This window comes from Tiliqua scincoides, chromosome 2, assembly GCF_035046505.1.
Source record: "Tiliqua scincoides isolate rTilSci1 chromosome 2, rTilSci1.hap2, whole genome shotgun sequence".
In the NCBI taxonomy this organism is placed as follows: Eukaryota; Metazoa; Chordata; class Lepidosauria; order Squamata; family Scincidae; genus Tiliqua; species Tiliqua scincoides.
Window position 1 is genome coordinate 125,723,180 of NC_089822.1, and position 27,303 is coordinate 125,750,482.

General features: G+C 47.8%; 1 protein-coding gene across 3 annotated transcripts in view; it reads left to right on the top strand.

Annotated features, from left to right (window-relative positions):
* Nucleotides 1-2,785: 2,785 nt before the first annotated feature.
* The window catches only part of ARHGEF25 (Rho guanine nucleotide exchange factor 25), a 67,113-nt gene continuing 42,595 nt past the window's right edge, over nucleotides 2,786-27,303 (top strand). Inside the window, exons 1-2 of one of the 3 annotated variants that reach the window (XM_066614581.1) lie at nucleotides 2,786-2,883; nucleotides 6,073-6,229. In XM_066614581.1, coding sequence (XP_066470678.1) covers nucleotides 2,788-2,883; nucleotides 6,073-6,229 — 253 coding nt within the window. In that variant the 5' untranslated portion in view covers nucleotides 2,786-2,787. Of the gene's footprint in view, nucleotides 2,884-3,834; nucleotides 3,874-6,072; nucleotides 6,230-13,716; nucleotides 13,960-27,303 lie in introns of those variants that run through there. The other 2 variants (XM_066614583.1, XM_066614582.1) reach the window with 2 other exon arrangements.

The window sequence follows — 27,303 nt, forward strand, 5'->3', positions numbered from 1 at the left end:
TTTGTTTAGTTCGGTATCGAGAGAGTGTCAGAGATCGTTGAGCCAAGGTACACAAAGTCATGGACAACCTCCAGTTCATGCGCAGAGATTGTAATGCAGGGAGGTGAGTCCACATCCTGAACCAAGGCCACACCTGGAGTATTGTGTCCAGTTCTGGTCGCCACTTCTCAAAAAGGATATAGTGGAAATGGAAAAGGTGCAAACAAGAGAGACCAAATTGATTACTGGGCTGGGGCACAGTGCCCCAGGAAAGGCTACAGTGTTTGGGGCTCTTCAGTCTAGTAAAAAGGTGCCTGAGAGAAGACATGATTGAGACATACAAAATTATGCAGGTGATGGACAGAGTGGATAAAGACGTGCTCTTTTCCCTCTCACATAACACCAGAACCAGAGGACATCCACTAAAATTGACTGTTGGGAGAGTTAGGACAGACAAAGGAAAATATTTCTTTTCTCAGCGTGTAGTTAGTTTGTGGAACTCCTTGCCAAAAGATGTGGTGATGGCATGACCTGGATGCCTTTAATAGGGGATTGGGAAAATTTCTGGAGGAAAAGTCCATCACTGGTTACAAGCCATGATGTGTAATGTGCAACCTCCTGATTTTAGAAGTGGGCTACCTCACAATGCCAGATGCAAGGGAGGGCACCAGGATGTTGTCTTGTGTACTCCCTGAGGTGTTTAATGGGCCACTGTGAGACATAGGAAGCTGTACTAGATGGGCCTATGGCCTGATCCAGCGGGGCTCTTCTTCTGTTCTTAGAGTGTCAGACTAGGAGCAGGGAGATTCAGATTCAAGTCTCTATTCAACTGTAAAGCCCGCTAGGTGCTGCCTGACCTATCTCACAGGTTTGGTGTGAAGATAAAATGGGGGGAGGTGAGAACCTTGTCTGATCTCCTTGGACAAAGAGTGGCATACAAACTCACAGATATAATGTAAGTAATAATAAATCCTGCACGCGCTGTGAGTTGAAATAAAAGACCATTTTGGTACCTGGATGGGACCTCAAGACAAGTCTGCAGGAACCGGAGCCAGGGATGAAGCTCAGAGGCTTCTGGTAGAGCCTAATCAAAAAGCTTGAGCCATCCTTAACTTTAGCTACTTGGCAGCCGTACATGATCCATTGATCACAGGCAGGGAGCAGCCACCCAAGAGAGCATACAGGATCCTTGCGCACAAGCCCTGAGGGAGGGCTCATCCTAAGAATCTGCTTATGCTACTGCTGCAGAACCTCAGAGCAGCATGCCAAAGGGGGGGGGAGAAGGAGGGGTACTCTGCTTCCAGAGGAAAGGGGAAGAAGGGAGCAGACTCTGTATTTCGCAGGAAAGGCAGCTTTGGGGGCCCAGAATGGGATTGAAAGCTTTTGAGTGGGACAGAAGCTATGCAGGGGAGAGAAGCTGCACAGAAGACCTTGCATGGTTGGCTGGAGTAGGAAAGGCTTGTTGGTTGCGTGGCAGGGAGGGGAGAAGGGCACTGTCTGTTTCAATCCCTCTAGGCCCCCCCCCCCCACTCATGGCTGATGCTCAACACTTTGACTCCAGAAATGTGTTTTGTCTCTTTGGAAAGTGGGAATGAAAAACTACAGGAAATGATCATCCCGGAGGGAGCCCCTGCTACCGTATGTGCAAGACGATAGCAGGCAGCAGAGGAAACAGCTGGGGTGACTGCCTTGCCGTAACTGCAGTGCTCATGCAGAGGGCCAGAGACATTCTTGGAGATTTTGCCTTCCCTTAAATACGTGGCTTTAGTGAGCAAGTCTGTAGAAGAAAAATCCACAGATTCAAAGCAGGGTAATAATGCTTTTATGAGAGTCGATCAAAATGTCACCAAGTATCAAACAGCAAGCTTTTGAATCTCACAGAACTCTTCATCAGGCTAGATGATAAGCAAAAAGGAGGGGGCTTGTTGAATATGCCCTTGGGGTCTGCAGTTTGCTGGAGCACCTCCTAGATGCCTCTGGGCCCTTCCACCGTCACCTGTGCTCTTGTGTTTACCATATCCTGTCTGAGACCCAAATATCATGCTATGGGGGGGGGGGCAGGGAGTACATACATGGAGAAATGTGAGTTGCTGTAAAGACCCATCTTAATTGCTGATCTGCAGCCTACTGTATGTGGCAATTGGCAACATGGCATCCTTGAGAGGTGCCCATTGTCTTGGGAACATGATGCTTCTGTCCAATGGCGGGACCATGTAGCCCCAGTAGTATGGCTCTGTTGCTGTCAGCAGGACAGTGCATTGAGCTCTGTCATGCTACCTAGGTCAAATCACTGAGCTCCTTGTTCCACCATCGGTTCCACCACGCTTGGGCACCGGCCCAAGTTAATTTAGACTTTTCTCTGTGTCAGCACTTGCGAGACTAGATTTCTGGGCCTAGCTGGTTGCCCCTGCTGCAGCTCTCCCCCCAGCTTCCAACTGTGCTATCTGTCTTTTTCCCATATATAGCCTGAGCTTCCAGTCACAGCTTCAGATGCAGCTTTGTCTGTGGTGTCCTGCTCCTTGTCCCTAATCCATGGCTATCTAGGAGGCTGGATCCTCCAGTGTAAATAAGAAGGATGTTAAAGAGATAAAGGGCTTAGAATCCAGGCATGGAGGGGTGTGGCTAGGAGGCAGCAGCTTGTAGCAGGGAAGTTATGGTAGCTGGAGCAGGCAGGCTGGCTGGGAATTGGTCTTTACTGTTCCAGCACCCAACACGCGGGCAGGGTGCCCAGTCTCCTCCCAGTCCCTCAGATGCCTCCAGCTCCTAAGCTGAAGGTGGTGGAAGAAGGTGAGCAGGAGCCACTGCATCATGAAAGGCCCACAGCAGGCAGGGGGGCGCACCGACCAGATGCTGGGGGCCATCGGGGATATCTTGACATCGCTGGCCCTACCCAGCCAACACTGGGTAAGGGGAAAGGAAACACTGCCATAGGCAGAAAGCTTCCCGAGGAAGAGGCAGAAGCAATGGGAACATTCAGGCAGGGTGGAAGGGGCTCTTGGAGCACCAGTGAGGGGTGCTTGTGGGGCAATTCTGTGGTTGCTCACGGCCAACCCAGGAGGGAGGCCAGTGCAGAGGGGCAATTATGCTTCCATGAAGGGTACTGTTGTGATGCCTGTGCTGTTGGTGGTGGACCTGAGAAGAAGGGGAGGGATGGCTGAAGTCGGAACCCTTGCTGTCCATTGTATCCCCATGGAGGGGTGGCTTAGAGGTTTCTAACTCTCTGAATAGGGGCAGTGTTGCTTCTGAGTGGTGGTGGTGATGTTTGTACAGCACATAGCACTTTAATATGATTCCATTACGTCCTTATAAGCCAAGGATAGATGGGGTTTTGGTGAGGAGGTCTTGCCAGTAGATGAACTTTGTCTGTTTGTTTTTGCTTGTTTTGAAGGTCTGTTTTGGCCCAAGATGTACCATGCCTGCTTAGAGCCATCCCAGTCCTCCAGACACCTCTGGCATTGAAGACCAGAGAGTGCTAGAGTTCCCTCCTTCTTTCTTAATGGGATGTTTTCTCTGCTTCAGGCTAAGCTGAGATCCCTGGGCGTTGGGGCGAGTTTTTCCATGATCCCCCAACTCTTGCCAGTTTTTGGTTGTTGATTTTTTTTTTTTTACTGCTCCAGGAGGCTGATCTCAGGGATGTGGCAATGTTTGTGGGGGGGAAGATTTCTGTTCCTCTGGGATTCTGATCTTTTGCTCCAGGGTGGGGCTGGCCCTCTCCCCACCCCCTAACGCTGATATCCCAAATCCAGGAAGGAAAGTGAGCTTGTGGGGGTTGTTCAAGCAGTAGTTGAGAGGGTGTGGTGGGCATAGCTCTAGTGGAAAAATAAAGGTTAGATTGACACTCTTTGGAAATCTCCACTCTTTGCGGAGCTAAATGAGCTGCATTGGAAAAGGCTGGTAAGTTACTGGAGGGTTTCTTGAGATTCAGTATGACATTCTCAGGGGTTGGTGACATGTAGTGTGTTGCTAGTACAGGGTCTTTCTGAAACTGGTGTGTTATATGATTTCTTTAGGGTTATACAGGCTGGAATCTCTCAGGAGCTGCATAGGGGCACTCTACCATCTCTTGGAGGCTGGAACTTTTTATGAAACCTTTGGGCCCTTTTTTCTTGTGAGGCTTTTTGCATTCTCCCTGCCTGTAGTGCGGATGGACTGCCTGTGTCGACTAGAAGATATGCTCAGTTTAAATGGGCTCTCCTTCATTTTCTGACTCGTGTTAATGACACTCCCCCCATGTACACTAATAAGGGGAGAGAAGCTCTGAGGCACTCAGCCACACATCTGCTCTTCAGCTTGCCCAAGAGTGAGCCAGGAGCCCAGGATTCCACAGATCTCCTCCCCAAAGCTCTCCTTCCTGCAAGGAATCTCTTCCAAGCAGCAGGAGACACTCCTGCTCTTTGCCTTCTCTGTACTCCAAACCAAGCACAGAGAAGCTCCCCTCCCAAGCCCTTTGCACAGGCCAGAGAATTTAGTGGAGCGGGCTAGTGATGGGGTCCAAATAGTGACCAGGTGGGAAGCAAAGGCTGCATTCCTATACACATTTTCCTGGGAGTAAGCCCCACTGAATACAACATGTTACTTCTAAGTAGATATGGTTAGGATTGTGCTGAAAGCCACCCTGCATGGAGTCCTGCTCTAAGGCCACTTTTTGCATGACATGAGAAATTGTCCTATTTCCCTTGTTTTATGTGTATTAAATTGTTTCTTCTTTTGTAATATTAAAAGTAAAACTATAAAAAGAAACATCCTTGAAGCGATAGCTCAGGGGCAGAGCACCTGCCTTGCATACAGACCCAGTTCAGTCTCTGGCATCTCCAGAGTTGGAAAGACCCCCTTTCAGAAACCCTGGAGAGCCACTGCTGGTCAGAGTAGACAGTATCCAGCTCCATGGACCAATGGTCTGACTCACAGCCCAATGCTATGCATGTCTACTCAAAAGTAAGTCTCGTTAGAGTCAATGGGGCTTACTCCCAGGAAAGTGTGGATAGGATTGGGCTGTCAGTTCAGGTAGCTCAACGCAAAATAAACTACCCAGATATAATCTCTGGTCATAGCCTGATCCTGAGTATAATTATTCACATGCAGGTTCAACATCTGTACGCTGTACGCTGATTGTTGATGTGTAAAAAGGAACAATCATTCACACAGAAATGTGTAGCCAGGACATACAGCTGTATCCAGGTGCAAACATTCTGTAATGGAGTACAACACAGCCCCAGTATAAGGCATATGTTCTTGGCCTGCTCCGTCTAGCCTTGTGTACGCAGCATAACAAACTCTAGTCTGAGGGCAGCCGGGATGCGCGCAAAAAGTACACGCTGGAGCTCTACCTGCTGAGCCGAGCCTCCTACTGCTGCTTATCACGTTGCATTGCTGGACTCATTGCCAGGTGGCAGGGCTCAGGTGGTCCTGCGTGTACCCATGGACACCGCCTCAAGTACCAGTAGTGGGCTGAGTACCATTGGTTGAGTAATGCTGGTCTATTCCATTCAGTGGAAACGGAGACCTTGTTCCTGTCCCCCGAGATACCTATTTATCAGCCCTTCTTTCTCTAACTATGCCAACTGGGCAGCCAACTCCAATGCCCATTGTCCTTCAGCTGTATAATATAAAGCATGGAACGGATATCCCCTCCCTCACCCCCTCCCCTGAAGACTCCTTATCCATTCTGACCCTTTGGAAAAGGTTTTGAGTCCTCATGGCAGAGAAACTTGAAAGTGGGTTGAAGTGAGTCTTGAAGCTCAGAAAATGAGGAAGCAACGAAAAAAGAAGTGCAGCTGCCTTCTGTTTTTCAGCTGCCATAGCTTCTAAGTCAAGCATCTCCCCTTCTCCCCCCCCCCCAACACACACAAGGATTTTTCTCATTTGAGGGAAACAACTGAATAAGAATATGGTGTGGTAAGTGCAATATGTCCACCAACTGTCGTCCTCGCATCCTCGATGCTCATGGAAATGATCTCCAAATGATGCTAATTGCCTGCATCTCAAGTATGCCAATTAACGGCTGTCCTCCAGCTTGTGATCTATTTCTGATCTCCATCCTTGTGCTAAGCAGGTTGCCCTGGGACCTGAACTTGTCCTCCTGCTTAATTGCAGCTGCCAGACCCGTGTTCACAGCAGCAGGGAGCTGAGACGCCACCCCAGGCTGCCAGCAGCGCTGAGGCTTCTGAGGACAGCCGGGATCAGCACCAGATGGAAGCCCAGCATGAGGCCGTGGCATCCAGAGCCACTGAAGCCCAAGCCACAGAGGAAGGTGAGCCTCTCCTCATGGAGGCTGCAGGTCCCCTGCCTTTCCAGGACTTACTTGTGTGTGTGTGTGTGTGTGTTGGTGGGGGGGGGGGAGAAGTAGACCTTCCATTTGTTTTCTGTATTATGCCTCAAGATTCCGAACTGTCTGGAAGCTCTGCAGGAGAGCTTTTACCACTAGTTGGCAACTACGTACATATGAAGCTGACTCACAGTCCAATCGCACCTAAACCTCCTGTGGTGATGCAGCAGCGCTAGTGTGAGTGCCACTGCACCCCACAGGGGAATTTTATCTGATGGAGGTCTCCTGGGGGCAAGGGTGTCCCCTTGCCCCAGGATGAGCCCCAGCAGCCTCTATGGGCCAACTTGGGCCTGCACCACCGATATCCACATTCTTCACATTGATACATCCACACTGACCCATGCAGGCAGATCATGGGTTTGATCTGGGGAGGGATTTTGGATTCAGTGGGGGCTGCTCCTGCCAAACCCTTCCCAGGCCCAATCTGCCCACCCCTTGTCCCATCTCCTCCCCGTTGTGCCCTCCCCTGTTCCAGACATATCTGCTCTGGTGGACCTCATGAGGTCTCCCAGCGCATGTGGAGGCTCCAGCCTCCCTGCAGGTGCGCCGGCTGCTTGCATTGCTGCAAAGCACTTTCACAGCTGTTTTACAGCAGCCAGTGCTGGTGGAATGCACGTTTTGCTAGCATTGCTGTTAGATAGGATTGGGGCATCACACTACTGGCCTAAGCGACCCAGAACTGTCTCCTCTGACTAGCAGTTGCTGCCTAAGATCTCACACCAAAGGGATGTCCCGGCTTTGATACCTGAAATCCTTTAAACTGGAGATTGAGCCCAGACTCTACTGCATGCAAAGCATGTCCGTCCCCTCCCAAATCTAGCACTGACATGAGGCTAGTAGGCCAAGTAGTTCATAGCCTTCTGCTCCTCTGTTCTTCTTGCCACTGCACATTCCTGACCTCTCCCACACTGCATATTTCTCCTCACTCACTCCACTCCCACAGTATTTGAAATGCAGAGTGAAAAACTCTCCTGACTCCTGGCTCCAAACTTCTACACAAGAAGGTGGAGGAAATGACTGGGATGGCCACTTGAAAAACTCTCCATGTTCTTCTTTTGTGACTTCCTCAGAATCTGGATGTGACAGCATTGCCACTCCTGCATTCCCTCCAGTTCTCTCAAGTAGGGCTGCTATTTGACCTGTCTTGACTAGTTTTGCCTTTTTAATGTGCACGTCAAATTTCTATTCCTTAGGGCTTTCTTGAAGGCAAAAAGCAGTAATCTTAGAGTGAGGGAGAGGCAAGTAAGTGAAGACCAGTGGGTTGGGTGGGCCTTTCAACAGACCCCTGCAGGCCCACTTGAGCCCACAGTCTCCAGCCATAGACCCCTGACAGTCACCCATACTCAGTATGGGAAGTAGGGAGCACTCATGCACACTTCATGGAATTCTCTCTGCTTTCCCCAGTAACATTTAGCCACATGGAACTTCACACCTGTTACAGCAAGACCAATTGCCAGCCTCACTTTAGGCATTATTCAGAGTCTGTTTCACAAACACAGAAGCCCAAGACCAGAAAGAAAACAAGATAGCCGGAACAGGTGGTCCAACTATCAGGCTTGGAAGTAGAAGGGGTAGGAAATTGACACACGTCTAACCATTTATATAGTCCCTAAGGTTAAGAGCCAGGCAGAATTGTACATTCTGTGCAAATAAAATCCAGCAACTGCTTCACTGGGGAAAAGCATCTTTGGAAAAGGGCAATTTGAAATGGAGAAAGTGGCAACAGGAAGGGCTTTGCTTTTCCCTGCCTGCTTTTTTTTTTCTTTTTTTTCTTTTTTTGCTGCAACAGTCCCCCCACCCATGCACTTGCCTTTCTCATGGTTCTAGAAACATGCTTACCCCTCACGGACACACATTTGGACCCCATTAGTGGAAAAAGAAGCAGAGGTGAGGGATGGAAAAGGAGGAGACTGACAGGAAAAGAACTGCCTTCCCTTTTTAACCATTATTCTGTTAGAAATCTCCTGGGGCTGAATTTAAATTCGAGGGGGGAAAGAAAGTTGGGCCTTTGTTATACAGACATTTGTATGTAATGTGTAGCTTGCCCCTAAGTGCCAAATTAGACATGTCAGTGGGAGATTTGAGATCAGATCTGGTGATTTAAAATGGTAGTTATGTGAGATCTCAGATCTGATGAGACCAAAGTGCTAGTGGAGAGGGAAGTTTAGGCCCTTTCCTCATGAAAATCCCCCCCAGCAGTGATGTAGCTAAGGGATCTGGCATCCAAGGGCACAAAAAATATTTAACCCCCTGGAGTATTAACACACACCCCCTCGGGGCCTGATGGCCAGAACACCTCCAGGGACGTCCAGGAGGTGGTCTGAGCCCCAGAAAGGCTGTGTGCAGTGAAAACCAGACGTCCCTCCTAAGGTCTTCTGAAGCCTTTTGAGGCTTGGTGAGGCAGCACATGGTCTCCTGGGACCTCAAAAGGCCTGCTGGAGGCCCCCACCTGCCTCAGGATCTACTGTCAGGGATGCAGGTTGGCACCCCCTCAAGGCATGGGTTCTGGGGCAGTGTAGCTTCTATTTGTCCCACAGTTAACAAAGAGTTTCACTGTTGGGGCATAATTTTGCTGATTAACTTCCAGGAGTTTTCCTAGATGTGTGTTTTGATGATCTAGATTGGAAGCTGCTTCACACCTTGTTTCCACGCCATGGTAAATATGCATTTGCCACTTAGTAACATGGGAGACTAAACTAGAATGGTTGCCATTGCCTGCTACTGGGTCAAAAACGATCCAAGGAAGACAGCTAGCCGTTCTGACCTAGCCATCGAAATGAACCTCCCTTTGCCCAGCCTTGGTCTTCTGCTGTCAATTAGTGAAGTTACTGTTACAGCTGCTGCTAATGTAACCACTGCCTGGCTATTGCCAAGAGACATACCCTGGCTGTCACTGTTATTATTACGACTATATTGTTGACTGTGGTCTTACAAAGATGGTATGGGTGGGGGGGGGGGGGGAGAGAGAGAGAGAGAGAGAGAAATTGGGTTGCAGAAAGGAAGATATACAGGTTTAAAATCAACAGCATGGAAATGGGCAAGAGGAGATGGGGAATCAGTAACAACAGGTAGCATGGAGTGTGAGCGGGCTGTGCCGACCCACTCCCAGTGTTCTTTTCTAGATTATTCCACTGGCCAATTCACTCATAGATCAAGTCATGTATCACACAAAGCTGGAACTCGTCCTAATACTTGCTGAACCACAGGTGCATGGGGTAGTCCTTGGCAAGCCTCTGTGCCCTCCTCCTCTAGCCTTTGTTTTCTGTGGAACAGAAAAATGTAAAATCCACCTTGCTGGTTAATATGGCATGGGTGAAAGATATAAGCCTTTTAAAGGACTTTGCAATGCAAAAGCTGTTATAGAAATAAGAACTGATTGTTATTATTTCTGGAGCACCTATATAAAGTAAGTGCTATCCCTACAACACACAGTAGGCTCTTCCCTCAGGCGTACATACTGCGTAAAAGTGGAAGGGAAGTGTTGGGAAGTGGTAAAGGTGTGAGATCAGAAAAGGATAAAGCGAAGAAGTGAGTTTTTTTTTTAAATCAGGTGTTATAAGTACAGCAGTTGAAGGAGCCAGACAGATGTCACAAAGGAAAATATAGCAATAGGAGAGGGTAGCAAGGGGTAACAAGTACAGCTGGGAAACAGAGGATGCAGCAAGAAGGGGCATGGGGAGGAAGGGAGGGGGAGAGAGAAGAGACAAGTGGGAGCAAGAGAAGACATCGGAAGACATTGCAAGAAGCAGGTTAAATAGGATATGAGAAAGAGGGAGCCAATGGTGGGGGGAAAAGCTGCAAAATGAAGAGTTCAAGGCAGAAGAAAGAGGTGTAAAAGAAGGGGCAGGAAGACTGAGCAAGCAAACACTGCAGTGAGAGAAAAGACAAGAGGATGAATGAAAGCTGCAGTGAATTAAGGAAAGTTAGTTCAGAGCCTGACTAATAGCCCACAGAAAAGTTTTTGGGAACAACAAGCAGGCAGGGCAGTCAAGGCAGGAATACTTCAGCCTTGGAGGCAAGCACTCTTCCAGCTTCATCTACTCACTCAGAGACGGATGGGGTATATGGTGTACCACATCCTTCCCTTCTCCAGTGAACGTCAAGCTTTTATCCCTATTTAGAGTTTATTTTTTGAAACTAGAAGGGGAATGTTCGTCTAACTCATTTGCTGTTGTATGAAGCCAGCTAGGCTCCAATTTGACTTGACCTAGAACAGTACTAAACAGAATGGCCTTAACCCTGCTGGGGTCTACATAAAATCCAGTTCCCAAGGGAGATGTTTTGTTCCTACAAGGACTTAGCCAGGAATCAATGGCTCTGCTTCTCAGCCAGCCCAGAAACAGCTCACATTGACCATGAACTATATGCCACCTGGATGGCAAAGGTTCTTGCAACTTGTGGGATCAACCTTCTGTTCTCTGGGGGTTTCTTTAGCACCCTCTAGAAGGCATTGGTGATGTCAAATAGCTACCTGTTTAAGGGGTGACACATACTCAAATTTGCTTGAGTGATGGTGACTGTAGGACCAAGGGATGGTTGTGCTTCACTGCTAATAAGTGCACAACACAAGGGGTCTTGCATGTGTGGTTCCTGACCTGCTTTTTCTACCTTGGTGTTGTATGGTTTGGCACTGCCAGTATAGTTGATATGTTCCTGCACTTCCTTTTAACTACAAGCTGATCAGGTCATACTGCATACAGTATTATAAATGGTTCTGCATTTTTGTTTTTCTTCAATAGCAGATACAGTGGGTTGCAGTGGGCAGGGCCTAGGAGAGGGATGTAAAGGGGGTAATTTGTACCCGGGCCCAGGGTCAGAAAGGGGGCCCAGGAGCCAAAGAAGGGGACCCAGAAATTTCCTGGGATTTGACATTTTCCAGTCTTTGGGTGAGATTGGAAAATATAAGATCCCAGGAAATTTCTAGGATGCGGGATGCTGTGGGCATTACCATGGGCACATAGCGGTGACTACTGCCACAAGCCATTACATACCAGGTCCAGGAATGTATACATTCCTTAACAGTGTCACATCTAGGAGGAAACTGACCTATTATAATAGTTCTTTGGCTTGTGGATCGACTAACCATGAAGGAGTGTAGAGGAGCTGTGGATAGCAGCTGCTGCAAAGTCAGTTTTAGTGTACACAGGACACCTTCCATTCTAGTGTGAGCCTAAATACAATGATACTAATCTTCTGCAATGATTTTCTATAATTGAGAGAGACTTAGGAGTGTGTTTGGTTTTCCATGTCTAGCTGCCAGTGACAGGGAGGCAAGGTCTGCATTGGGAAGATGGGTTGACCCTGGGCTCCAAGACTATTCTGGCTGTCGTCATTTTCCTCCTGGCTGTTTGCCCCATTCTGCCCATCCCCACTGCCACCCCTCACTCTGTTCAACCCCTCCCCCTTTGGGAAGGGGCCCAAAGAAACTTTGTACCCCTTGATTCATCTCAGAGGAATGTAAATCAAGCTCCTTGCAAGTAAAAAAAGAAATTGGGATAGCAGGTACAGCATATTTACTTGCAATCTACTTTCTTGATGAGCTAGTTTTCTACTTGCAGGGAGTGCACTGAAAAATTGGGTTCCCTCCGGCAGTTTGAAGTGGTACAGTTCAGACTATCATCTCATTCACCAACATGTTTGTAGGAGGTTAGCTGACTTTCTCTGGCAGTGAACAAGTCTATCTTCACACCACCTGAAAGCACCAAGCTAGTGATAGGATATGGGGTCTGTCTCTTCCCCAGAGGGATGAATGAGAGACTGAATGGGGTAGAAAAGAGAGAAAATGTAATAGGTGGTGGTAACACAACATACCCTCGGGCCTCCATCAAACATCGCCAACATTTTCTACACTGCCAAAGCACTTATGTATCACTTCGATGGGTGTCACCTGTCTATTTCAGTGTGTGTGCACACGTGCTGGGAGGTCATGGTCTTGGTCATGCAGTTCCAACAGATACCTCTGTGTGTGATTGTCAGGTGATGATCTCTGTAGGTGTGTGGCAGTTTCATGCCTTTCTTTGGTGTAGGAAATGTGTCACAGCTGAAGCAGCCTCCAGCTCCCCCCAGGACATAAGAGTACAAGATGAGCCCTGCAGGATTAGACCAAAGACCCATCTATTCCAGCATCCTATTCCTCATGGTGGCGCACCAGAGGCCCCTAGGAAGCCTACAAGTGGGACATGTAGGCAAACATTCTCTTCCCTGTTGCTTCCCAGCAGCTGATACTGAGATGTGTCGGGTTTCTGAACCTGGAGTTAGTGCATAGCCATTATCACTAGTGGCCATTGATAGACTTGTCCTCCATGAATTTATCTGATCTCCTTTGACAGCTATTGAGGGTCTTGGCTGTCAAGCACATTTTGTGCCACTGAACTCCACAAATTAATTCTGTGCTGAATGAAGCGCTTCCTTTTTTGCCTGTCCTGAATGCCCTGCCCGTTCACTTTGTTGAATGGGGGACGGACGGACAAACAAACCATTGGGAAAAGACAGTCACAACATGGAATGGATCCTAAAGAATTTTACCTTTACCCTAATAGGGAGTGGATCTGACCTGCTCCCCTCCCATTCCCTCTTCTGGAGCACTATATATAAGCCTGCAGACAGTGCTTGAATTACTGGGGGGGGGGGGAGCAAGGTCCCCTCCTGCCTCTTTACCATTTGTTCCAGTGCAATGGCTGCTGTTTCTACAAGGCACACTATGGGCACAATCCTATACATGTCTGCTGTGTTCGATGGGGCTTACTCTCAGGAAAAGGTGGCTAGGATTGCAGCCTTGGGGCCCAATCCTATCCAATTTTCCAGTGTGTGCCAATGGGGGCATGCACTGCATCTTGTGGTGGGGCGGCAGTCACAGAAGCCCCCTGAAGTGATAGGAACATGTGTTCCTTTACCTTGGGGCTGCATTGTGGCTGCACCAGTGCTGGAAAAATGGGATAGGATTGGGCCCTCAGTCTAACTGGGGGGGGGGGGAGATCAGTGGTGGGAGTTGTGGATTTCATTAACCCCTCCCCCCTCCCCTCCCCTGATCTGAGCACTGGTGATCCTCTCATTCCTGGGCACCCCCCTTCAGCTCATACCGAGCTCCCCAACTTGGAGTTGTCTGAACACCCCCCCCCTTTTGATCCACCCCCCTTGTTTGCCCTGGTCAGTTTCTGCACCCCCAGCCTCATCCTGCCTGTAGCCCCTGAGCCCTCCTCCTCCTCCTCTCTGCTTTGCTCGCCTGCGGGCTGGGGGACCCAGAGATCTCCGCCCGCCCCCTCAGCCGTGCCCGCTGCAGGCTCCAGTTGCTGCAGAGCTGGCTGCAATGGCTCAGCAGGAACGTGTTGCGGGGGGAGGTTTGGTCCGGGAACCGCTGGCGGTGGATGAAGCGGGAGGGCTGCGGAGGCTCCGCCTCCCCGCGGGCAGCACCAGCCCAGCCCTGTTGTTCTGTCACTGAGCGAGCGGCTGCGGTGGCGGGAGTCCCCCCCCTCCCGCCGGCCCCTTTCCCCACCCGGGCCGCGCTGTGCTCTCGCTCGATGGCTGGCACAGAGGGTGGCAGAGCCCAGCGCGGCCGGGCGGCACCATGAGGGGTGGGAGCCAGCAAGGCTGCGCCTGCCACCACTTGTTCCGCAAAGTCCTGGCCAAGTGCAGCTGCTGCCCCTCCCGGGCACGAGGTGAGTGGTCTTCCTGGCATCACTGGGCACTCCTTTCCCCCTCCCCTTGCATGGCCCTTCTTCTCCCTTCGCGGTGCTTTTACCCATCACTGGGCGAACGCCACCTGCCTCTTGCTAGAAGTGGGCATCACCATCTCTCAGCAGGGCATGGGCGTTGTCTTTCCACCTCACCAGCATCACCTGCCCTGGGGCACCTGCCTTGGGCATCGCTACCTATTGCCTCCCTCTCTGACCACTGGCATCACTTAACTTGGGCATCATCGTTGGCAGCGGGGCGGGGGGGCGGCTCTGCCTACTGCCTCCTGGCACTGAAGGGCATCGCTTTCCCTGCCTGGCACCTTTGCACTTCACACGTTCTTCTGGACGGGCATGACCTGCCTCTCACAGCAGAGCTGGGCATTTTAGGATCAGCTGTCATGAATGTTATTTCCTCCATTCTTGCCTCTTGCCTGGCATCAGTTCTAGCCTGGCACTTTTTGCTTACAAAAGGACTGCTGCCATTCTTTACAAGGAAGGGCACTGTCAGATGCCAGGCTTATCTGAGAGGCGCCACTCCCTCCTGCCCACAACAGATGTGCCCTAACAGGGGGACAGAGTGGTGTTTGGAAAAGTTTGTGGCAAGAACCAGAAGCATATGCTGGAGACCAGGTGGTTCAGTATCTGGGTGGCTAAATGGGTGGGGGTGGAGGAGACATAAAGGAGGAGGGTGTTTGGGAGTTGAGTGGGTGGGTTTTTTTGTATATGAGAATGTATTTTTAGAATAGATATGTATATGCATGTGCATTAGACTATCCCTGCCTGTGTTTCTTAGGGCTTTAGTGTGATTATGAGTGCATTTGTGTTACACACTCACAGTGCTGTATTTAGGCTTGTGGTTGTGCATTAGATGTATTCATGCATAGCTGTTGAGGATCTGCCTGTGGCTCTCTGTACATATAGATCTGTCTCTGCATTCAGGTGGTGTTTGGGTACGTGTGGGGGCCACTGTTGGCAGCAGGCTGTGTGTACAAGAACAATCTCTCTCTCTCTCTCTCTCTCTCTCTCTCTCTCTCTCTCTCTCTCCCACACACACACACATATTCAGGTGATGTCTAGGTACATGTGGGGGCCACTGTTGGTAGCAGGCTGTGTGTACAAGAACAATCTCTCTCTCTCTCTCTCTCTCTCTCTCTCTCTCTCTCTCTCACACACACACACACACACACACACACACACACACACACACACAACACACACACAGAGAGAGAGAGAGAGAGAGAGAGTGCACATTTGTATGTATAGGAAGCTGTTTGCATGTGTGTACAGGTGACTGAGCAGAGATTGCTTTGAATGCGTGTCTATGTATGACAGCAGTTCATCCATCTATGAATATGTGTTTGGCAAGCTGTGCAGCTGTGTGTTTTGCAGGTTCTGTGCATACCACACTGTGCATGGCATATTGATAACAGCATTTATTGCAACGAAGGTTGTAAAGCACTTGCTTTGTGGAAGTGTCAGCCCTCTGGGGATGCTAAGCAACACTGGGATAGCACAGCAATAGTGAGAGTGGAATGGCTTCAGGGGCTGAGTGTCCATTGCTGTGACTACCCAGCTGGTCTTCAGTGCCCAAATGTCTACAGCAGAGCATGAAAGATATTAGTAGCGAGGATCGAAAACAGTTATGAACTGTGGGACCATAGAACTGCATTAAATAGTCTGAAGAACTTAAGTAAAACCCTACTGGATCAAGCCAAAGATCCATTTAGTCCAGTATCCTGTTTCCTACAGTGGCCCATCAGTTGCCTCTGGGATGCGCACAAGCAGGCGAGAAATGTCTCTTGCCATTTTTTTCCTGCAGTTGGTAATTCAGAGACCTGTTGCTGTGAACTGGGAGGTAGTATGTAGCCATCATGATTGGTAGTCACTGATATACTGTACCTGTCCTCCATGAATTTGTCCAGTCCTTTTAAAGTGATCCAAGCTTGTGGCTATCACCATGTCTTGTGGCAAGGAATTCCACAGACTAATTATGTGCTTAATGAAGAAATACCTTCTTGGATCTCTCGTCAGTCATTGGCTGACCCCTGTTCCTAGTATTGTGAGAGGGGAGAGACGAACCTTTCTCTGTCCAGTCTCTCTTCACCATGCAAAATTGTATAGATCTCAATTCCATGTGTCCCCACTTAATTGCCTTTTTTCCAAGGTGTAGTGACCAGAACAAACTATTCGAAATATATTCTATAGGTTTATGTAGAGGCAATATAATATTTGCAAACTTACTCTTGATCCCTTTTCTTATGACACCTGGCATGGTATTTGCCTTTTTCACAGCTGCCCCACACAGGGTCACCATTTTCATGGAGCCATCCATGAGCATTACCAGGGATGGGAACTCCAGTCCAAGTTGTGAAAATGTGCGTTTTTTGCTGACTCGTTTACACTCGAGTCACACGTGTGGAAGACTCAGCAAAACGCTCGAGTCAAGGGGCTTGACTTGGCACTCATCCCCATGCACACAGAAGTCGAGTCTGCCTGTGTCTGGGTGTGTTTGCTTCCTGTTTTTGTGGCCTGAAAGACCTCACGGGGCCATCATTCAGACTAGGCGAGCAGTGGGGGAGTTCCAGCCCGGAAGCAAGGAAGGGTTCATGTTTTGCTTTTGCATCTGAGCAGGAGGGGGTGGTGGTGAGAGTAGGCTCTCTTTTCCTTCGATGATCTTTGGATGAAGGATGGGAGGTTTGTTATTTTCTTTGGCTGAGGGAGGGCAAGAGGAAGAGTCCAAGGGAGTTCTTGCCTTACAATTGGCTGGAGAAGCCCAGGGAAGGGGAGGAGGCAAGGAAACCAGGGGGAGGTGGTTCGTAGTGATCATACTTTCCAAATACTTGGCTCCATTGTTACCTGGGAGGGGAAGCCTCATTGAATGACTGGCTGCAATGGGACTCCTTTTGAGTAGAGCTGCAAGGGATCAGGCCATCCTGGTAAGCCTTGCAGCTGCTGCGCATGACCCTCCTCCCTCTTGCCACTTCTGTCCCAGCTCTCTCACAGTCTCTCCTTCCCCCTCCTGTACTGTTTACAGATGGGTTGGGACAGCAGGGGAGTGTTTGAAGAGAATTCCAACTCACACACACACCCCCCAGCAGTAGCCCCATTTTTTTCTATGCCAGGCTTTTTAAAGGGGGCGACTTGACTCATATCCTTTAGAGTTGCTGGAAGAGCGACTCAGCAACTTGGAAAGTGCCCCCTTTATGACTTGTTTTCAGGTTGAGTCGCAGGGGGCTAAGACTTGTGACTCAACTCAAGTCAGGCCATGCTGGATTTGCCCATCCCTATGCTTTACTCCAAGATTTCTTTTCTGGTTTGTCAGCCGCAGCATATTCTCCATCACTTTGTATGTGCAGTTGGGATTTTTTTTTTGGTCTCAGTATGCATTGCTTGTCATTGAACTGCATTTGCTATTTGGTTGCTCATCCACCCATTTTGGAAGGGTCCTCTTGGAGACCTTCACAATCTGCTTTGGGTTTTACCAACCTGAAGAGTTTGGCCTCACCTGCAAAGGTGGTCATCTTGCTGTTTATACCTAACTCCACATGTGGGCATGGAAATGATGCACAGCTAGAAACCATGTCCTGAATCCCTCAGGTATAGAGCTGGTCTTGTGTGTATGAGTGGAGGACAAGTACCATCTTTTGCTGCCCCTTTCACCTAATGTTTCACCTTCCTCCCAGAACAGCTAACTCTCTCCTTTCTTTCAAATAGCTCCTTAAAACTCATTTTGTCCGTGAAGCCTGCTGTAGGCATCAACACCTAGTCTCATCTGTCATGAAGTTGATCTATCACTGTCCTTGCTCATATTCATCTCTTCTTATCTGTGCCTCTTCCTTTACTTAATTCCAACTCCTTAAGATGGGAAATGTAAAGGGCTTTTAAAGAGATGGCTCGTTCAAGAAAATACCATGTACATTGATGGTGCTATATAAATGACAACTCTTTCCTGTGGGTTGCTTGCTATGTTAGTGGTTTTTACTTTCTACCTTCAGGGAATCCTTTCTACTTTGGGCCAGTTCAGATGGTACTTCAAGAACCAGTCCATCTTTGCGTGATCTGGAGCAGGACTGCACAGGTTTCACTCCTCCATCTAGTGTGTTTTCCTCTTTTTGCTAATTGGAGGGGGGCAGTTTGAATGCCATTTAAACTTGTACAAAGAACCCTCAGTTTAATGGGAAGAAGAGGTGTCTGTTAATGCCAAAAGTCTATTAAAAAGCATGCATTTCAGTAAATGGAGATGCACATGTACAAAGGTACACAACTAGTTTTTAATGAAGCAGAACTAATGAACGTTGGTTCTCCTGAAGTCTGTTAAATCAAGGTCCGTTAAATTGAGGGTTCACTGTTTTTGGAAAGTGAGGGGAGTGGCATGGATGATCCTTCTCGTGCAGTTAGTAAAAGAGAAAAGGCACACTGAAAGTAACAGCGAGTTCTGTCCCTCACCACACAAAAAAGGTTCGTTCTTAACATATTGTCTGAACTGGTCCACTATCTCCTTTGCCAAGGAAGCCCTGTATGCCTGCCATGAAATCAGTATGTTGCAAAGGATTCTGGGGCATGTTCCAGGGTGCACAGTCAGCTTGCGCAAAACACTTTCTAGGCTATTTTGGCTTCACTGTTGCTCCCATTGATGAGAGTGCACCCTAGAATGCACTCAACTCTCCCTTGCAGGCCACTTATTTCAGAGAAAGCTACGTAACCTCAGATGAGTTGTCTGTCAGTGAAGCTTGTCCATCAAGACTGAACTTCTCATTGAGAAACCCTTGATAAACTTCCCAGAAACTCTCTTGTTCTCTGGAACTCAGTAGCAAATCCACTGGGCTGTGTCTGCAAACAAATTTATGTAGAACGGTATACGTACATGTTTCTTTATCCATATATGAGCAACAAGATTGTTAATTGTCTGCATATCTAGTTTTGGTCCTGTATTTGTCTCTCAGTTGTTCTGCCCAGAGCTGACTGTTCATTTCATAACATACTTCCTGAAAAATTATTTTTGTGCTTCTTGTATCCAACTAATCCTGTCCAGGCTGGCTGGGTTCCCAATTGTGTTCCTTGCTGTGTACTACCTAGTCCCATTTCTTTCCACCGAATAAATTGGTAACTGCTACTACCCAATCCTGCTGCTGGAACAAAGTGGGATAGGAGGTAGGGGGTTACCACTTGTTGCTCAGTGGATACAACTGCCTCACAAGGTTTGTAGGAAATATCCAGAGTAAAGTCCCGATGTTCCTTTTCCTAGAGCCACTCACAAGTGGATGGTATGTATGTGATGGGAATCAGCTTAGTTCTAGCATTGAGGACTTCCTTGTGAGGGTTGCTCGCCTCATGGCTGTCACATAATTGGACCTGTTTCTAGAATGGGTGGGTTTATATAGATAAAGAGTAATTAGAGGGAATAGCTAAGGGCACACTACAGATTTAAATGTGATTAAAACTGGGTTAACAGGCTGCCTCCCCCCTCGCCACAGAACTCTGGGAACTGTCATTTTGTGAGGGTGCTCTAATAGATTTCTTTAATAGAAATCTATTCCTCTAATAGTTTTCTCTAATAGAAGGCTGCGCGCTAGCTCTTGCTAGAACTGCTGTTCCCTGTGTCGGTTGGTTGAGCCCATGACAGATAAGTAGGTTTGAGCATATAACCCTTACAGTTGCACAGTTTCTAAACCTGAGTAACTTGAACCGAGCCAAGCTATTGGTCCCAAGTAACCATTGAGTAGATCACATCTTGGCAAAGTCTGTAATTGGCTGTTTTCTGTTTTTTAAATAATATATGCACATATGTATAATGTTATGTTTGTATGTATTTGTGTGTACATTTATGTGTGTGCGCGCGCACATGCACACACACACACACACACCCCAGATATATATATATATATGTATATCTGTGTATTGCTTAGGTCTCTATTCTCGGTATGGTATCTGTTCAGAGACCTTATTTACCAAATATTTATGCCAAATAAAGGTTGAACGAACGAACGAAGTAGGTTTGAAACTAGTTCAATTGATAATGTAGACATTCTTAAATAAATGTATATTTCCAGACAGAAGGCTCGTAAGGTGTGAGGCATGCTGGTATAGTGTACTTGACTGTCCGGTTCTAACCTTGTATGAAAGTCCATGGGGATATCTGAGATTGGAGAAGTAGCAGGTTGGGTCAGGCTGGAGCTACAGGACCTAGGACAGCGCCATGCAGACAAGTTGCTCCGAGGGTTGCTGGAACTCAGCAGACTGAACTCAACTGGAACTCAGCAGTTTGGGTCTAAGTACTTCTCTGGCCCAACTTCCTCTTCCAGTGCTTCACCCCTTCTTTAAGGATTGGTGATTCTTAAAGGTGCAGACCTCTGGTGTAGACTCTGGCATTCCTATGCCTCTCTGCTAACACCTGCCTGGTGCACTGTCAGTGATGGAAGGGTTTTGGTGTAGAGGGAATATTGGGGAATCAGGCTCAGGAGGAATTGCTGCTAAGGGCCCTGCTTAGGAGTTTCTGACTCAAGGAACTCCTCAGTGATGCACTCAATGATGTCTAAGTCAGTTTGCTGGTGCTGCAGCAGCTTAGATCCTCCCCATGATGGAGCCCCGGTCACTTCTGAGGCCAGGATCATGACATTGACACTCAAACCATTCTGGCAATCTTCCAATTCCTGCATTTCCAGTGCTAAGGTTGTATGTATGTGTGTGCATTTCTATCCACACACAAACCCGCCATGAGTTTTGTGCTGCTTATGATGCTCTGTGATTTACACTATAGATTCTAAAGGCTCATGACTAATGACCAGTCTGTCTTCCATTTTATCTGGGCCACCATTGGCCCTTCAAATAGACCTGTTGATTTCTTTCACAGATTACAGTAGATTGGAGATGGGATTAGAACCAGGCCTCCTGGATCCCATAAATTGCTGTGGTAACTGCAGTAGTCCCTAGTGATGTTAAAACTGGGGATGTGGGAGCCAGGATGCCTGACTTCTATTCCCACCTCCCACATGGGAAAGCAGTGTGAACTTTTGCGATACAGAAGGAATCAGGGAATTGAAGCTGGTACTAATTCCCTCTCCTTGTTCAGGGATCAAAGGTGGTTGGAGATGTCCCTTTCCCACAGTCCAATGGAAGTGTTGAAGTGTCCATTGCTTCCATGTTCCCAAGCCCCTCACTGTGGTAATTGATCAAGTCAGAGGCCAGTGAGCCTTCTGTAGTGGAAGGGGGTCTACCTAGGGCCCTTTTTTCCATGTAAGTCTCATTTTCTCTGACCTAGGACAGGAAGTTCTATGTTGGGGTGCCAAACTGTGGCTCATGACATATATTTGACCTACAATGTGTGGCTCTTGGAAATATATTGGCTAAACTCCTTTTGCATCATATTTGATATAAAATGCAAATAAGAAATTTTCAAGCTTTATAATTATTTGCTGGGTATAAACTCAGAGTCCACTGTATTAAAACATACATTTAATGTTTATGGTGAGTAAATGTATTTAAGAATTTAAACGCTTCATAAATAGTGTGGCTCTCAGACATCTCTCTTGCGGCTCTCAAACATGCATGATCATATGTGGTTCTTAAGCAAGTGTGGCCACCCGTGATCTATGTGGTGGGAGCAGGTTTCATGTGAACCAAGGTTCAATAAAACAGTGTCTTTAAACATGTATAGAGTGCCTTCCATCATGATGAAATCATAATAACCAATAAGAACATAAGAACATAACATAAGAACAGCCCCACTGGATCAGGCCATAGGCCCATCTAGTCCAGCTTCCTGTATCTCACAGCGGCCCACCAAATGCCCCAGGGAGCACACCAGATAAGAAGAGACCTCATTCTGGTGCCCTCCCTTGCATCTGGCATTCTGACATAACCAGTACCAGTGCATGCGGGATTAGGGGCAAAGGTTTCCACAGCAAAGAATGTGACGTATGGGAAAGCTAGAGATTTGGCACCTCTCATTTTGGAAATGAAGAACTACTGGGGAAGAAGAAGGATAAATAAACAGAGAAGACCAGATCCTCTTGCTTGCTCCACTCCACAGGATGTTCCTTGAGAATCTGACCCTGGAGTAAATGTTGGCCATAGCCCAAGCTTCCATGACTCACCATCCATGCTGCAGCTGGTTGCTCCAGTTACCAACAACTCCCCCAGTTCAGATATGACTGGAGCTGCTCCCAGACTGTGTGGAGAAGGGGTGTTACCATTACTTGCTGCCCCCTCTGCCTCCAGCTTCCCTGCTCCCTTGCCCCTGGCCCTGGAAAACAAGGCATGGAAATGATTTCTGTAGTGAACATTATGAAATGGGTTTTTAAAAAAAGTCTGCAAAGCTGAGTGCGGAGGAGCTTCAAGGTTCAGTTCAAGCCAGGTGTTGCTCAGATCTGGAAACCCTGGCACATGATAAGGAATATGAAGAAGACAGTAGCTTTGAGCATGTGCAGAGTGTATCTTCCTCATTCTTAAGTGACAGCATCAAGCTGAATTTGGAGTTGTAGGAAGTGTTTCTAGATTGGTTCCGTACTAGGAAAGTATGTGTGATCTCATCTCCAAACAGAAAGGGGGGGGGGAACAGTGGTGGTCAGTTCTGTGTGGCATTGGGTGAGGGAGACTGTTAGTTAAAACCTCTCCCTAGCTCTGTTGGGTTTAATGCATTAGAACTGGGAGATGGATGAGCCAGTGCTTCTTGATTCTGCTTCTGTCTGGGAACAGAGAGTTGAATTGTAGTAATATCAGTAAGTGACCCAAGGCCTCAGGCAGAACATTTTGCCTGTAAGAAACTATGTACCTGAGCAGGATGTGACTATCAGCTGGGCGAAAATGTGCCCTTTAGAATGGGATGCCTCTTCTTAGAGGCTGAGTGCCTAAATGACTAGGCAGCACTTCCAAGAGCATCTCACACTTTAAATACAACTCAGCCAGAATCACGAGCCCACACACACCCTGATCTATGCTTGCAGGCATTCATGCAGGTGGGAATATTTTGTTTGTTCATAAACGCTGCACTGAAAAGAGTCTTCTGCCAGCCTTTGATTGTGAGCACCACATGATGGTAACTAATCCTCATTCAGCGTTCTTGAGTATATGACCCTTGTAGAATTGATATCTCTGCTCTCTCTTTCACCAGTTTGTGGGGTGTTCTTAATCAGCCAGGCCACCCAACCCTTGTATTATCCAGTGATGGCCCCTCACTTTAGTACTGCCCTTCCTTTATTATACAGTAGTAGTCACCCTCCTGCATATGGATGTCTGAGAGTCAGGCTCCAGGGAGGCTGGACAAATACTGCCCCAGGCTTGGATGCTGCTAGTAGCCCTGGCAGAAATGGAGGCAGTTTTGCTCTCCACCACCATATTCTGTCCTTCCAAAAATACTGCAACAAACAGTAAATAATGTAGGGTGCAATTATTTCATAGTAGATTTAACAGTCCACCGTAACATGAGCTGCATTGTAAGGATTGAATCACAAGGCTCCTCTGTTTGCCACTTCCGTTTCATTCGTTGGGGCTGCTTGTGGAGAAAGGGGTTGTGTGATGCACTAGGGAACAAAAGTAGCTGTCACGAGCAGAACAATTTATGTACCTTCATCCAAGGAACAGATATCTTCCATATCACAAGCAAGTTCTGTGGTTGGGTGACAGTGAAATCTTCTACTCTGAGCTCTTTGTCAGGTAAAATAGAAAAGTGGGGGTCACGTCTGACATGACTTTTCCTGCCGTGCCTTCTGAAAAGGCACCCAGAGATGGTGCAAAGGTGAGTTAGGTTTGAAAACCTGCAAGTAAGCTCAGTAAGATATGGATCTTTCCACTGCATTTTGGAACATTTGGGATACATAAGAAGTCTTTCTGCATAAGTTGTCTGTCTTTGGGAAGACCTGTGTGGCAGAAGCTTCCCTGACTGCTTGATTGACCCACACATTTGTTATCTTCTCCAGTCCTAAATTCTAGGGAGGGCTTGCTGTCTGCTGCACTGCTGAGGCCAGGACAACAAAACCACCACTATTGGAGAGTGGTGAGTGGGGCAATTCTAGCAAGCCTGGGAGGATTCTAACTGCCATCAAGCCAGTGTGGCCCTCCAAACATCAGTTGTGGGGTGGAGGATCTACAGGGGGGTCTCAAGAAAATATACTTTAAGTTTATAGTGTCAAATTTATTATGCTATAATCCACACTTTTACTATAGTACTATAAGGCACACATATATTGCATACGGTGTTTACAGAAGCAGTTTAACCCAGTTAATCACATTTGGCTGCAATCCTATACAAGCTTTCCTGGGAGTAAGTTCCATTGACTACAGTGGACTTGCTTCTGAGTAGGCAGGCATAGGATTGCAGTCTGTGAATTGGACCAAATGCTTGAAATGTTCCCCATTGACGTCTATACACCATTGCTCTAGTTGTCTCCTGGGATCTGTAGTCATCCACCAATGTGTATGCTGGGATGGCTCTGCACATCTCTTCATTTGCTTCCCTGAGACATTTTGAGTGTTGCAGGTTTTTTGCAATGAAGTATGGATGAATTAGAGCTTGTTAAAACGAATGAACTTTTTTTTTTGGAGAAAAATCCTCTGTATGTGGAGACTACCTTTTCTGAAACTAAGCATTTTATTTCATAAGCGTTCTTAAGACTCCTTGAAGACCTACGTGGTGGAAAGGTGCCAGATAAATAAATGAGATCAACATTCATTTAGCCCATCATTCAGTTTTTAGCAGTCACCAGTCAGATGTGTCAGACATGTACATCTCTAGTTGTAAAGCTATAAAATTTCCAGCAATCGTGGGCTGCTTTCTTCTCATGCATCTTGAAAGTAATGTGAAATGGACACCTACTATTTGACTCTGGATGCAATAGGAAGTCCATTACGAAAGCAAATTCCTATAGCCATTTTGCACAGATAGTGCTTGGAGCGGCTCCATCCTCAAATAACTTATCTAGAGAGATCATGCCAAGCATGAGAGGGTGGAAGTAATGGTCCAGCCCAAAACCACATGATCCACCTGGGTGGAATGGGATGGGCAGTTGAAGAAGGCTGAACAACATAGTGGGGCTGAGATCTGGGAATTATCTTTTTGGCGTGAGATTCAGAAGCAAGTTCAGCTTTTTCTATTGCTCCTGCAGCCATAAATGGCCAGCTCTAAAGGGTGCCACCTTTTTTGCTGACTCTTCTCCTGCGCCTTTCACTGCAGATCCATATGTAGTTATCAAGCAAATGAGGTTTTTCCCGCTGGCATGGTCACAGCATATCACAGTGATTAAACGATAGAGCTACAGGAATTCCCTTGTTCAAATCATGGTGCTGCCAGGAACTCGAGAGGTAAGCCACACCCTCTCAGCTTTCATTTTTCATTTGCAACATTAATAGTAAAGGTTGCAACCAGAGAAATGCCTTGAACTCTGAAAGCATTATTGAAATGCTAAAGCAGTAATAAGAAAGTAAGTAATGGAGAAATTTGCCTGCCAACTTTCTGTGTGTCAGGCTACTCTTAAAGGCACAGGAGCAAGGCCAGTACATAAAGTGGCAACCCTACCACTCTTGAAAAAGGAACCACACATGGCAAGCAAGTCTGCTTATTTCTCCAGAGCCCAGAGATGACTTCGTTCCTGACAGATGAGCTCACGTAAGGCTTTTTCTTTTGGGGGGGGGGAGCCAATAAACCACTGTGGGACGGGGAGTAGGGTTCATGTTTCCCTGAGCTCATCATTCCCCTAAGTTGATGCCAAGACAGCATCTGCTGATTGGAGCAACTTTACAGAAAATGACAAAGGAAAGGGGAGGAGGAATCAAGTCTGACTGTAAAACAGATGTGACTTGGGAAAGAGCTAAGAATCCCACTAAGAATTCTAGAGATGCCTCTCAGAGCAGTTCTGATTTGCAGCGTCTTGAATTACATAATCTGGATTATTCAAGAACCTTTGTCTTGCTTCTCTGCTAATCACAGTTTGTGTGTGCGTGATCTTTACAGCCACAGAAGGTCACACTTAGTGAAGTTTTGTGTCAGTGTTCATTGCGTGAAAGATTTGTCAAACTGAAGCACTCATTTGCTTTACTGAGGTTTGTAATGCAAATGCGAAGCTTGCATTGACCAAGAGCCTCACATCCCAATCTTATCCCTAAAATCCCTAAGCGCCTAAATGGCTACCGCTGCATCCAACTGCACTGCTGAGGCCACAGGAGATCTCGGGGGAGGGGGACTTTTGTCCCCTTCCCCTGGGGAAAGACCCAAGCCCCACAGTGGGGTTTCTCAAGTCTGCACCAGCTATTTTGCTGGCACAGAGCCTCCGTGTCGGGCTTTTCAGCCTGACATGGAGGATAGGATACAGTGGAGCAGCGCTCCACCGATCCTATCCCTTCCCACCCTGTTTCCTCCCCCCACCCTCCCCCACCCCATTCTGCCCACTCCCCACCTCCCCCAGCCCCCAAATTCTCACTGCTGGCCAGCAGCACTGCAGGAACACCGGCAGGCCAGCCAGCCCTCCACGCGATGCTCAGCTCTGACTGGTGCTGGCCCTCTCTGAGTGCTGTGGATATGCCTTACAGCCACCCAGCACTGGCGCTGAAGCTCAATGCTCCAGTGCACGGCTCTCACTGCTCAGCGCCAGTGCTCGGCCTGCTTAGGATTGGGCCCCGATTCACATCACAAATTCACATCACATCATTTGCTTTCTCTTCTGAATGAACAGTCATCAGAGTTAGTACAGTTAGCGCAAGACAGACTTGCAATGTTTTCTGTTGCTTGTACAGGGCTGCTTGACCCTGAGGTAGGGTGAAGTCTGCACTTGAGACAGCAGGGAGGGCAGCAGATTGAAGAAGAGCTTGTCCTCTCCTAATAACACCTGCCATGTAAGAAGGAAAGAAGCAGTACAGCTTCTGGCAGGGAGAGAGCCTGTGGTCCCCTGCTAGAAACTTTGGGCATGTGCCCTGCCGGGAGGGAGGCTAAACTTCTCATAGTGACTGCCTCTGCCCAGCATGCGTACACTCTGTGTGCATGTGCTGAAGACATGCACATCAGCTTGTCACTTTGATGATCTACATGTGAGTTTCATTCTGTTTTCTCCCCAGATGGGCTCTCTGTTCAGGAAATGCATTACGCATGAAGCAGCCCTCAAAAGAGCTTGAAGGGATGATTCACACAACCATTCTGCTTGTGAGCAGCTTCTGTTCTTTATTTTCTTGTCTGGATTCAGCTGTGCCCATGGTGAATGGGTTTTCTGACTTCTGACCTCTATCAGAGGCTCCACACACCCCACAGTTTTACACCGTGCTTCATTCTTTCCAAAGCAGGTTGAGTAGCTGGAAAAAATCCCTGCAGCTTCTGTTGGTGGCACAGAAACCCTTTGGTTGCAA